The following is a 12,098-nucleotide window of genomic DNA, read 5'->3' as shown; positions in this document are numbered from 1 at the left end:
TTAGATTACTTGTTGGTTATTACTGCATTGTCGGAACTAGAAGCACAAGCATTTCGCTACACTCGCATTAACATCTGCTAACCATGTGTATGTGACAAATAAAAAATTTGATTTGATCTCACTCAGACATTACACACAACCTCTTTGGCCTGTCACAGCTGTGAACTATCGCAGTCATTATGAAGCCAAATGGTTTTGACAAGCTGCTCACAACTACACGTGAAAAGTTACCTACATGGCCTCATTTTTATTTWACCTTTATTTTAACTAGGCAAGTCAGTTAAGAACAAATTCTTATTCACAATGACAGCCTAGGAACAGTGGGTTGTTCAGAGACAGAACGACAGATTTTTACCTTGTCAGCTCGGGGATTCGATCCAGCAACCTTTCGGTTACTGGCCCACCACACTAGGCTACCTGCCGCCCCCAATGATTACACCCCAGGGTTAGAATGGAGGGCTTTTCACATGTAGTTTCAACCTCAAACTTATTTATTTTTTTAACCCAAAGGTAATGAGACATAGAGTTATGGACTTTCCCCAGTACAACACTGTGGCTAAATTGAAATAATGATGTCATGACGGCTGTGTTATCTTGGACGTGTAAATGTAGTCTGTTTGTAAAGGTGTGATAAAGGAGGCCAAAGTCTCTACTATTGTCACGTTGTTTCTCTTTGTTTCTCTCTCGATTACATCACAACGCAGAACAGTGAGTTGGATTACATCACAACGCAGAACAGTAAGATCATGGAAGTGAGTTGGATTACATCACTCTGCTCACAGCCCCTTCACTGTATCGCCAGACTGACTGTGGTCAACAAGACTGAGGAATGAATAGCTACTCTACTGGTCTGTGTGACGACTACTGTGTTGTTTGGTGTCTGCTAGAAGGTCAACTTACTAGATTGTTCCCACCCACTCAGGAACTGACCTGTTGGTGCTGAACTGTGCTCTTCCTCTGTTTGTTTTAGAAAGACACAGAATGTGTCCATCTTCTTTGTCTCCCCACACCTCATGGATGCAAACCAGGGTTGTTGGCGAGCATGGTTCAGGCAGTATGTTTACGTTGTATTGGTCAAAGTTCAAAATAGATAATGTTGAGCGGCTGGAGGTTGGGACTAACTGGGACCCGTGTGTATAGCCAAGTTATCTTTACTCGCTCTGCATTATTGGTTGAGGACTTGGGTCTGATGACAGTCTAAGGCAGACTAGGATCCTGTTTGACAGGAATGTTCAGTAAAGGGTGAGACAGTATAAAATTTAATGTATGTCATGGGTGGGGTGGGTGTGGCTCTGGCCTGTTATGGTGTCTGCAGCTCTCTCCCACCTTACTTCAGACTACACAATTTACCGTCAGACTCAATTCAATGAAATCCGCGTTGCAGTTAGGGCTGTTACCGTGACTGTATTAACGCCACACCGGCGGTCACGAGTCATGACGGCAGTTAAATTCCACAAGACCGTTTAGTCACGTTAACTAGGCTTCTCCAAGCTCAGATGCTGCTGATGGTAATTCGTTGCCTAAGAAACTTGCTAACTGCCCGGTACTCAGCACTCTATTGTCCCTCTAATCACTCTGAAATCAATGCAAAGTGGTCCTTTACACCACTGCTTTTGGGTTCCATGTAGAACTCTCTAGGGAAAGAGTTCTACATGGAACCCATTAGGGTTCTACCTGGAATCTAAAGGGGTTCTTCAAAGGGGTCTCCTATATGGACAGCCGAATAACCGTTTTACGTTCCAGATAGCAACTTTTCTTTCTAAGAGTGTAGTGCCAGTAATACTAAAACTCTCCTTACAGGTAGATTTATGCACCCCCTTTCACTTGTGTATACGGGCAGAAGTTTGTTAACATAGTCCACTTAATAATGGCTAGCCTATCTGTCTACTATACTGGCTAGCCTATCTGTCTACTAATACTTGGCTAGCCTATCTGTCTACTAATAACTGGCTAGCCTATCTGTCTACTAAATACTGGCTAGCCTATCTGTTCTACTAATACTGCTAGCCTTATCTGTTACTAATACTGGCTAGCCTATTCTGTCCACTAATAATGGCTAGCCCTATCTGTTCTACTAATACGGCTAGCCTATCTGTCTACTATACTGGCTAGCCTATCTGGTCTGTAATACTGGGTAGCCTATCTGTCCACTAAACTGGCTAGCCTATCCTCTTACTAATACTGACTAGCCTATCTGTTCTACTAATACTGGCTAGCCTAATCTGTCTACTAATACTGGCTAGCCTATCTGTCCACTATAAATGGCTAGCCTATCTGTCCACTAATACTGGCTAGCCTATCTGTCTACTAATACTGGCTAGCCTAATCTGCCACTAATACTAGCTAGCCTATCTGTCTACTAATACTGGCTAGCCTATCTGTCACTAATACTGGCTAGCCTATCTGTCTACTAATACTGACTAGCCTATCTGTCTACTTAATACTGGCTAGCCTATCTGTCCACTAATACTGGCTAGCCTATCTGTCTACTAATACTGACTAGCCTATCTGTTACTAATACTGGCTCCTATCTGTCTACTATACTGGCTAGCCTATCTGTCTACTAATAATGGCTAGCCTATCTGTCTATAATAATGACTAGCCTATCTGTCTACTAATAATGGCTAGCCTATTCTGTCTACTAATAATTGCTAGCCTATCTGTCTACTAATAATGACTAGCCTATCTGTCTACCAATACTGGCTAGCCCTATCTGTCTACTAATACTGGCTTAGCCTATCTGTCTACTAATAATGGCTAGCCTATCTGTCCACTAATAATGGCTAGCCTATCTGTCTACTAATACTGGCTAGCCTATCTTCCACTAATACTGGCTAGCCTATCTCTCTACTAATACTGACTAGCCTATCTGTCTACTAATACTGGCTAGCCTATCTGTTCTACTAATACTGGCTAGCCATCTGTCCACTAATAATGGCTAGCCTTATCTGTCCACTAATACTGGCTTAGCCTATCTGATCTACTAATACTGGCTAGCCTATCTGTCACCTAATACTGGCTAGCCTATCTGTCTACTAATACTGGCTAGCCTATCTGTTCCACTAATACTGGCTAGCCTATCTGTTTCTACTAATACTGACTACCTATCTGTCTACTATACTGGCTAGCCTATCTGTCACTAATACTGGCTAGCCTATCTGTTACTAATACTGCTAGCCTATCTGTTTACTAATACTGGCTAGCCTATCTGTCTACTAATACTGGCTAGCCTATCGTCTACTAATAATGGCTAGCCTATCTGTCTTACTAATAATGACTAGCCTATCTGTCTACTATAATGGCTAGCCTATCTGTCTACTAATAATTGCTAGCCTATCTGTCTACTAATAATGACTAGCCTATCTGTCTACCAATACTGGCTAGCCTATCTGTCTACTAATACTGGCTAGCCTATCTGTCTACTAATAATGCTAGCCTATCTGTCCACTAATAATGGCTAGCCTATCTGTCTACTAATACTGACTAGCCTATCTGTTCTACTAATACTGGTCTAGCCTATCTGTCTACTAATAATGGCTAGCCTATCTGTCCACTAATAATGGCTAGCCTATCTGTCTACCAATACTGGCTAGCCTATCTGTCCACTAATACTGCTAGCCTATCTGTCTACTAATATGACTAGCCTATCTGTCTACTAATATGGCTAGCCTATCTGTCTACTAATACTTGGCTAGCCTATCTGTCTACTAATAATGCTAGCCTATCTGTCTACTAATAATGCTAGCCTATCTGTCTATAATAATGGCTAGCCTATCTGTCTACTAATATTGCTAGCCTATCTGTCTACTATAATGACTACCTATCTGTCTACTAATATGGCTAGGCCCTATCTGTCTACTAATACTGCTAGCCTATCTGTCTACTAATAATGGCTAGCCTATCTGTCTACTAATAATTGGCTAGCCTATCTGTCTACTAATACTGGCTAGCCTAATCTGTCTACTAATACTTGTCAGCCTATCTGTCTACTAATAATGGCTAGCCCATCTGTCTACTAATAATGGCTAGCCTATCTGTCTACTAATAACTGGCTAGCCTATCTGTCTACTAATACTGGCTAGCCTATCTGCTCCACTAATAATGACTAGCCTATCTGTCTACTAGTAATGGCTAGCCTATCTGTCTACTAATACTGGCTAGCCTATCTGTCTACTAATAATTGCTTAGCATTGCTACTAATATGACTAGCCTCCTATCTGTCTACTAATACTGGCTAGCCTATATGTCTACTAATACTGGCTAGCCTATCTGTCTACTAATAATGGCTGCCCTATCTGTCTACTAATAATGGCTAGCCTATCTGTCTACTAATACTGGCTAGCCTATCTGTCTACTAATTACTGGCTAGCCTATCTGCTCTACTAATACTGCTAGCCTATCTGTCTACTAATATGGCTAGCCTATCTGTCCACTAATACTGACTAGCCTATCTGTCTACTAATACTGACTTAGCCTATCTGTCTCTAATACTGGCTAGCCTATCTGTCTACTAATACTGGCTAGCCTATTCTGTCTACTAATAATGGCTAGCCTATCTGTCTACTAATAATGACTAGCCTATCTGTCTACTAATAATGGCTAGCCTATCTTGATTGCTACCTATACTTAATTGCTAGCCTATCTGTCTACTAATAATGACTAGCCTATCTGTCTACTAATACTGGCTAGCCTATCTGTCTACTAATACTGGCTAGCCTATCTGTCTACTAATAATGGCTAGCCTATCTGGTTCTACTAATAATGCTAGCCTATCTGCTACTAAATTGGCTAGCCTATCTGTCTACTAATACTGGCTAGCCTATCTGTCTACTAATACTGGCTAGCCTATCTGTCTACTAATACTGGCTAGCCTATCTTGTCTACTAAAATGGTAGCCTATCTGTCTACTATAATGGCTTAGCCTATCTGTCTACTAATACTGGCTAGCCTATCTGCTTCTACTAATACTGGCTAGCCTATCTGTCACTAATAATGACTAGCCTATCTGTCTACTAGTAATGGCTAGCCTATCTGTCTACTAATACTGGCTAGCCTATCGTCTACTAATAATTGCTAGCCTATCTGTCTACTATAATGACTAGCCTATCTGTCCCAATACTGGCTAGCCTATCTGTCTACTAATACTGGCTAGCCTATCTGTCTACTAATAATGGCTAGCCTATCTGTCTACTAATAATGGCTAGCCTATCTGTCTACTAATACTGGCTGCCTATCTGTCTACTAATACTGGCTAGCCTATCTGTTACTAATACTGCGCTATTCTGTCCACTAATAATGACTAGCCTATCTTTACTAGTAATGGCTAGCCTATCTGTCCACTAATAATGACGAGCCTATCTGTCTACTAGTAATGGCTAGCCTATCGTCTACTAATACTGGCTAGCCTCTCTGTCTACTAATGATGACTAAGTGACATCTGACTTAATGACACATATCAGCAGGTTTCATATCCACTCAAACTGGTTCGTGATAAACCAGGAGATACCGTACATGGCATGAGGCTATGACATGCAGCTACTCCCATTGGAATGTTTAAACCGTCGTTTGCCTGGGTAGTACGTAGAGGTTCACTATGCAGACGCATTGGGACGTCTCGTGACAGTCACCCTGAAGTAAAGCGTACTTTGAGGCAGACACAAGGGAACGCAGACAGAGGAGGGCTGTGTGTGGTGTGTGTGTTGGGTGTGTGTGGTGTGTGTGTGTGTTGTGTGTGTGTGGTGTGTGTGTTTGTGTGTGTTGTGTGTGTGTGTGTGTGTGTGTGTGTGTGTGTGTGTGTGTGTGCGTGTGTGCACACTGGCAACAGCTGAGAGGAGCGAGAAGTGTGTCTCTTGTCTCCTCCCTCTCTCCTCTGGTCTGGTCTCCTCCCTCTCTCCTCTGGTCTGGTCTCCTCTCTCTCTGGTCTTTCCCTCCCTCTACCCCCCCTCCCCTCTACTCTCCCTGCCTCAACCCCTGCTCCCTCCCCCATCACCTGTATCTCCTGACTCCCATAACCTCCTCCCCTCTGGTCCCTAATCCAGAGATAAGCTCCTAATGCCTGCTAGAGAGAGAGAGAGAAAGAAAGAGAGAGAGAGAGAAAGAGAGAGAAAGAGAAAGAGAAACAGAGAGAGAAAGAGAGAGCGAGAGAGAGAAAGAGAAAGAGAAAGAGAAAGAGAAAGAGAGAGAGAGAGAGAGAGAGAGAGAGAGACTACAACCACCTTAACGGAAGTGATTTCCTAACCTTCCGTAACAAAAGCCATCACCTATAGAGAGATTAACCTGGAGAGAGTCCCCTAAGCAAGCTGGTCCCGGGGCTCTGTTCACAAACAGACACCACAGAGCACCAGGACAGTTAGACAATTAGACCCAACCAAATCATGAGAAAACAAAAATAATTACTRGACACAGTGGAAAGAATCAACAAAAAAACAGCAAACTAGAATGCTATTTGGCCCTAAACAGAGAGTACTGTGACTGACCAAACTTAAGGAAAGCTTTTACTATGTACAGACTCAGTGAGCATAGCCTTGCTATTGAGAAAGGCCGCCGTAGGCAGACTTGGCTCTCAAGAGAAGACAGGCTATGTGCACACTACCCACAAAATGAGGTGGAAACTGAGCTGCACTTCCTAACCTACTGCCAAATGTATGACCATATTAGAGACACATATTTCCCTCTGATTACACAGATCCACAAAGAATTCGAAAAACAAACCCAATTTTGATAAACTCCAATATCTACTGGGTGAAATATCACAGTGTGCCATCACAGCAGCAACATTTGTGACCTGTTGCAACAAGAAAAGGGCAACCAGTGAAGAACAAACACCATTGTAAATACAACTGTATTGTAARGCTCGTCTTCCTCCTCTTCTGAGGAGGAGTAGTAGGAAGGATCGGAGGACCAAACTGCAGCGTYGTAAGTTTCCATATTTTAATAAAACAAATAGAACACTGAACAAAAACAACAAAGTGAACYAACYAAAACGAAACAGTCCCGTATGGTGACAACACAGACACAGGAACAATCACCCACAACCCACAATGACAAAACAGGCTACCTAAATATGGCTCCCAATCAGAGACAACGACTGACACCTGCCTCTGATTGAGAACCATATCAGGCCAAACACATAGAAACAGACAAACTAGACATNATATCAGGCCAAACACATAGAAACAGACAAACTAGACATGCAACATAGAATGCCCAATCACATCACACTGTGTGTTTGTGTGTGTGAGAGAGAGAGATTTAGAGAAAGAGGTGGAGAGGGAAGAGAGAGAGAGAGAGAAAGAGAGAGGATATGTGAGACTGAGGTTGCGCTTAACAATTTTGCAATCCGATTACAGTCTCAGCACGTTTCAAAACAGTCCTTCAAGGTCCCGGTAAGTCCCGGGGGAAATGAGAGGAATTTAAGGAATTTGCTTATCCCTCCCTCTCAAACAAGAATCTAGTACAGTGTTATTTGCAAAAGGGAATTTGATTCTCAATTACAATTACTTTGCATTATACTAGCATGATTTAGGARACATGGTATGTGCCGATTATATTTTATTTAAAAAAAAAAATACATTGTGCACTCACAGCATGAGGGCAGTGTACCACAAGAGGGCAGCAATTGCATGGTCTTTTTGCATTCATTGTACAACTATATAAGTGTGTCACCTGTATGCCAATGACGATCAATAGGCAAGATAATCAATAAGGAAATTGATTAATGTTCACCAACAATACGAACCGTTCTCCACAAGTACATCATGAATTAGGGGGCGATTTGGGATTGGGCCTTATAGCCATTGTCTACAGTGGTGGAAAAAGTACTCAATTGTCATACTTGAGTAAAAGTAAAGAGACCTTAACAGAAAATGACTCAAGTAAAAAAGTGAAAGTCACCCAGTAAAATACTACTTGAGTAAAAGTCCAAAAGTATTTGGTTTTAAATATACTTAATTATCAAAAGTAAATGGAATTTCGAAAATGTACTTAAGTAAAAGTTCAAGTATAAATAATTTCAACTTCCGTATACTAAGCGAACCAGATGACACAATTGTCTTGATTTTGTTTATTGATGGATAGCCAGGGGCACACTCCAGCACTCAGACAGAATTTACAACGGAGCATTTGTGTTTAGTGAGTCCGCCAGATCAGAGGCAGTTGGGATGACCAGGGATGTTCTCTGTTTAGTGAGTCCGCCAGATCAGAGGCAGTAGGGATGGATGGCAGGGATGTTCTCTGTTTAGTGAGTCCGCCAGATCAGAGGCAGTTAGGGATGACCAGGGATGTTCTCTGTTTAGTGAGTCCGCCAGATCAGAGGCAGTGGGATGACCAGGGATGTTCTCTGTTTAGTGAGTCCGCCAGATCAGAGGCAGTTTGGGACCAGGGATGTTCTCTGTTTAGTGAGTCCGCCAGATCAGAGGCAGTTGGGATGACCAGGGATGTTCTCTGTTTAGTGAGTCCGCCAGATCAGAGGCAGTTGGGATGACCAGGGATGTTCTCTTGATAAGTGTGTGAATTGGACCATTTTCCTGTCAAAATGTAACGAGCCCTTTTGGGTGTCAGGGAAAATGTATGGAGTAAAAAGTACATTATTTTCTTTAGGAATGTAGAGTGAAGTAAAAGTAAAAGATGTCAAAAATATAAATAGTAAAGTTCAGATACCCCCAAAAAATGACTTATGTAGTAATTTAAAGTATTTTTACTTAAGTACTTTACATCACTGATTGTCTATGATAAGGGGTATGTAGACAGGACATGCCAGTCTTGAATAAATCCTCAATGTCTATATGTATAGTTACAGCATCAACAAAATAGTGTACAACAATGTAAAGTACACGTTTGTTACATCACGTACTTGCATGCAGCTTTTCATGTTCACATTTATAAAGGAAATATGCAAGGAAATATCTCTGAGGTGTAATATTGGTTCACATGCTGTGTAGGAGATATGATACCATTGTGGTTTGATAAAAGTTCACTTCCTAAGTGGTTTGTTTCAAGGTGTAACATGCATGTTAACGCCTACACACGCTAAAAATAGGCATTGGATCTGAACGGATAGTTTTCAACTGAACACTATGTTCTTCTATTCTCTTTAATGTGGTTGAAAAGTTCAATTCGGTTTAAAGCCTCTGGCTGCATGTTCAATTCATGTGAAAGATTGTCGTTCTGCAGAAGTATTATCTCTATAATGTCTCTCATCTCATGGTGTGAGCAGAGTGCTACTAATTTAATTAAGTTTTAAACACCAGAGGCCAAAATAATCTTTGCTGCCTGCCATTCACCGGTCACCTGTGGCCACAAGATGGCCATGAATAGCCTGTATGCCAAAACTCCTGCCTTTATTTGTAGTTTGCCCTACTTAACAGCCGACCGTGTATAAAGTGTCTGAGGTGACTCAGATATAAAAAAAAAAATACATTTTAAAGTAATGTAAACACCTCTAAATTATATTACATGATGACTTGTTATTTAAGTGGTGCACAAAATAACGAAAACAAGACTGAAAAGATAAAATAAATGTATTTTGTAAAAGTGAGTAAATATAGGCCTACTCGATAGTCACTGTTTTAAATGCTCCCAGGTAACTGGGACAGGGATTACTTACATTTTCAGCCACAGTTGGAAGACAAGACCACCACACAAATGGATAAAGATGCATTTAGTAAGAAAATGATTATTAACTGATTATAAACAGAAACAGGGAGATTGGGGGAACTCTGGTCTGGCGGGAGGCACTTGCTACTTGCAGCCGGGCGTGACTCGACCACAATTCTGCTCGAGGAGCTCATTTCTTGGGGCAGCGGTTGTGGCAGGCGCAGGTGAGAGCAGCGACCAGGACTATGAACTCATTGAAGTCCACCTCAGAGTCTCCATTATGGTCCAAAGCCTTCATCAGCTTGTCACAGTCCTCAGGGTTCTTAGAGGCCTGCAGAGAGACGGAGGAGAATGAGGAGGTCCCACAAAACAACATGATTCATCTCAACGACTGTTATTCACACAAATAGCATGATATATAAACTAGAATTGAAAACAGCTTGCCCTCTGGATGGGACAAGACAGAGTTGTTGAATCTAATACATTTGCTGCAGTGTAACGTTGGCCTACAGTGCAGTGTACAGTACCTTCAGGAGAGAAGGCAGCTCCTTTTCTATCATGGTCTTGAGCTCAGCCTTGCTCAGCGTGCCCTTGTTGCCCTCGGCTCCAGAGTACTTGTCAAAGGTCTTCAGGAGGATGGCCATCGCTGTCTCGAGTTGGGACATGACTGCTACTGGTGATGATAAAGTTAGGGCAAAAACTCCAAGGCAACGTTTCGGCGACCGGACAGGAGGAGAGGTGAAGGTACAGACCGAGTGGAATTGAAGTCTGCTTTATATTCTGCTCATGTATTAATGTTGACTGATGTTTGAATCAAGGAACTTACAAAAGCGACTGTTAGCTCAGTGCTTGGGAGGTGGCAGTGACCGATAGTGTTTGATTTGGGGGAGTTTACGGTTGTGTCAACATTATCTTAACATCAAAACGCCTATTGCAAACTTTACCTCAATGACTGGTTCCATAGAATTCTGTCGTGCTATTTTGTCAAATTGGATTTGATTCAAGAATAGTTAAAGTGTTTTTAGGAAGGTGTTTGGATCCGGGTGCATTGTGGCTGTTTTCCTTCAGAGCTGCTGTTAGCTTACTTTGAGTGGCTTTTTGGACACAAGCCTAATGAGTTTTGGTTGGCTACATTAAATGGTTACACTATGATGAGAGTGTTTCTGTAGGAAGGTGAACATTCAGTAACTAGAAGTCAGAAAAGATCACGTCATGTTCTTTGATCAATACCACATGACCTGACCAGGCAAAATTCTGGGCTATAGTTGCAGTGTAAGAGAGAATATAGATTATATACCGAACGAAAATATAAATGCAACATGTAAAGTGTTGGTCCCATGTTTCATGAGCTGAAATAAAAGATCCCAGAAGATCCCAGAAATCCATACGCACAAAAAGCTTATTTCCCTCAGATTTTGTGCACAAATGTGTTTACATCCTTGTTAGTGAGCATTTCTCAATTGCCAAGATAATACATCCACCTGACAGGTGTAGCATATCAAGAAGCTGATTAAACAGCATGATCATTACACAGGTGCACCTTGTGCTGGGGACAAGGAAAGGCCACTCTAACATGTTCCATTTTGTCACACAACACAATGCCACAGATGTTTCAAGTTTTGAGGGAGCGTGCAACTGACATGCTGACTGCAGGAATGTCCACCAAAGCTTTTGCCAGAGAATTGAATGTTAATTTCTCTACCATAAGCCGCCTCCAATGTCGTTTTAGAGAATTTGGCAGTACGTCCAACTGACCTCACAACCGCAGACCACGTGTATGGCATCATGTGGGCAAGCGGTTTATTGATGTCAATGTTGTGAACAGAGTGCCCCATGGTGGCGGTGGGGTTATGGTATGGGCAGGCATTTTTCAATGAATTGCATTTTATCGATGGCAATTTGAATGCACAGAGATACCGTGTCAAGATCCTGAGGCCCATTGTCGTGTCATTCATCCGCAGCCATTACCTCATGTTTCAGCATGATAATGCCCGGCCCCATGTCACAAGGATCTGTACACAATTTCTGGAACCTGAAAATATCCCAGTTCTTCCATGGCCTGCATAGTCACCAGACATATCACCCATTGGGCATGTTTGGGATGCTCTGGATTGACATGCTACGACAGCGTGTTCCATTTTCCGCCAATATCCAGCAACTTCGCACAGCCATTGAAGAGAAGTGGAACAACATTCCACAGGCCACAATCAACAGCCTGATCAACTCTACATGAAGGAGATGTGTCACWTGTGTCACAATGCACGAGGCAAATGGTGGTCACCCCAGATACTGACCGGTTTTCTGATCCACGCCTGCCTTTTTCTAATGGTATCTGTGACCAACAGATGCATATCTGTGTTCCCAGTCATGTGAAATCCATAGATTAGGGCCTAWTTAATTAATATCAATTGACTGATTTACTTATATGAATTGTAACTCAGTAAAATCTTAAAAATTGTTGCATGTTGTTGTTTATATTTTTGTTTAGTGTAGTTTCCCTAGTC

The 12,098-nt window shown here is 42.0% G+C and overlaps 1 protein-coding gene across 1 annotated transcript; it reads right to left on the bottom strand.

Moving 5' to 3' along the window:
• Positions 1-8,680: 8,680 nt before the first annotated feature.
• LOC112070921 (protein S100-P) lies at positions 8,681-10,452 on the bottom strand. Its single transcript, XM_024138373.2, has 2 exons — positions 10,122-10,452; positions 8,681-9,925 (listed from the first exon to the last, which is right to left on the bottom strand). The coding sequence occupies exons 1-2, from the start codon at positions 10,257-10,259 to the stop codon at positions 9,785-9,787; spliced, it is 279 nt and encodes a 92-aa protein (XP_023994141.1). The 5' UTR covers positions 10,260-10,452; the 3' UTR covers positions 8,681-9,784.
• Positions 10,453-12,098: the final 1,646 nt, after the last annotated feature.

Source organism: Salvelinus sp. IW2-2015, unplaced genomic scaffold (assembly GCF_002910315.2).
Source record: "Salvelinus sp. IW2-2015 unplaced genomic scaffold, ASM291031v2 Un_scaffold1460, whole genome shotgun sequence".
NCBI lineage: Eukaryota > Metazoa > Chordata > Actinopteri > Salmoniformes > Salmonidae > Salvelinus > Salvelinus sp. IW2-2015.
The sequence above is the reverse complement of the archived record's forward strand: the minus strand, read 5'-3'. Positions and strand labels throughout refer to the sequence as shown.

Excerpts from the sequence above, each read along its gene's own strand:
- LOC112070921 (XM_024138373.2), bottom strand. The coding sequence starts at position 10,259 with ATGTCCCAACTCGAGACAGCGATGGCCATCCTCCTGAAGACCTTTGAC. Across the intron at positions 9,926-10,121 it reads AGCTGCCTTCTCTCCTGAAG|GCCTCTAAGAACCCTGAGGA; the intron begins GTACTGTACACT and ends GTCTCTCTGCAG.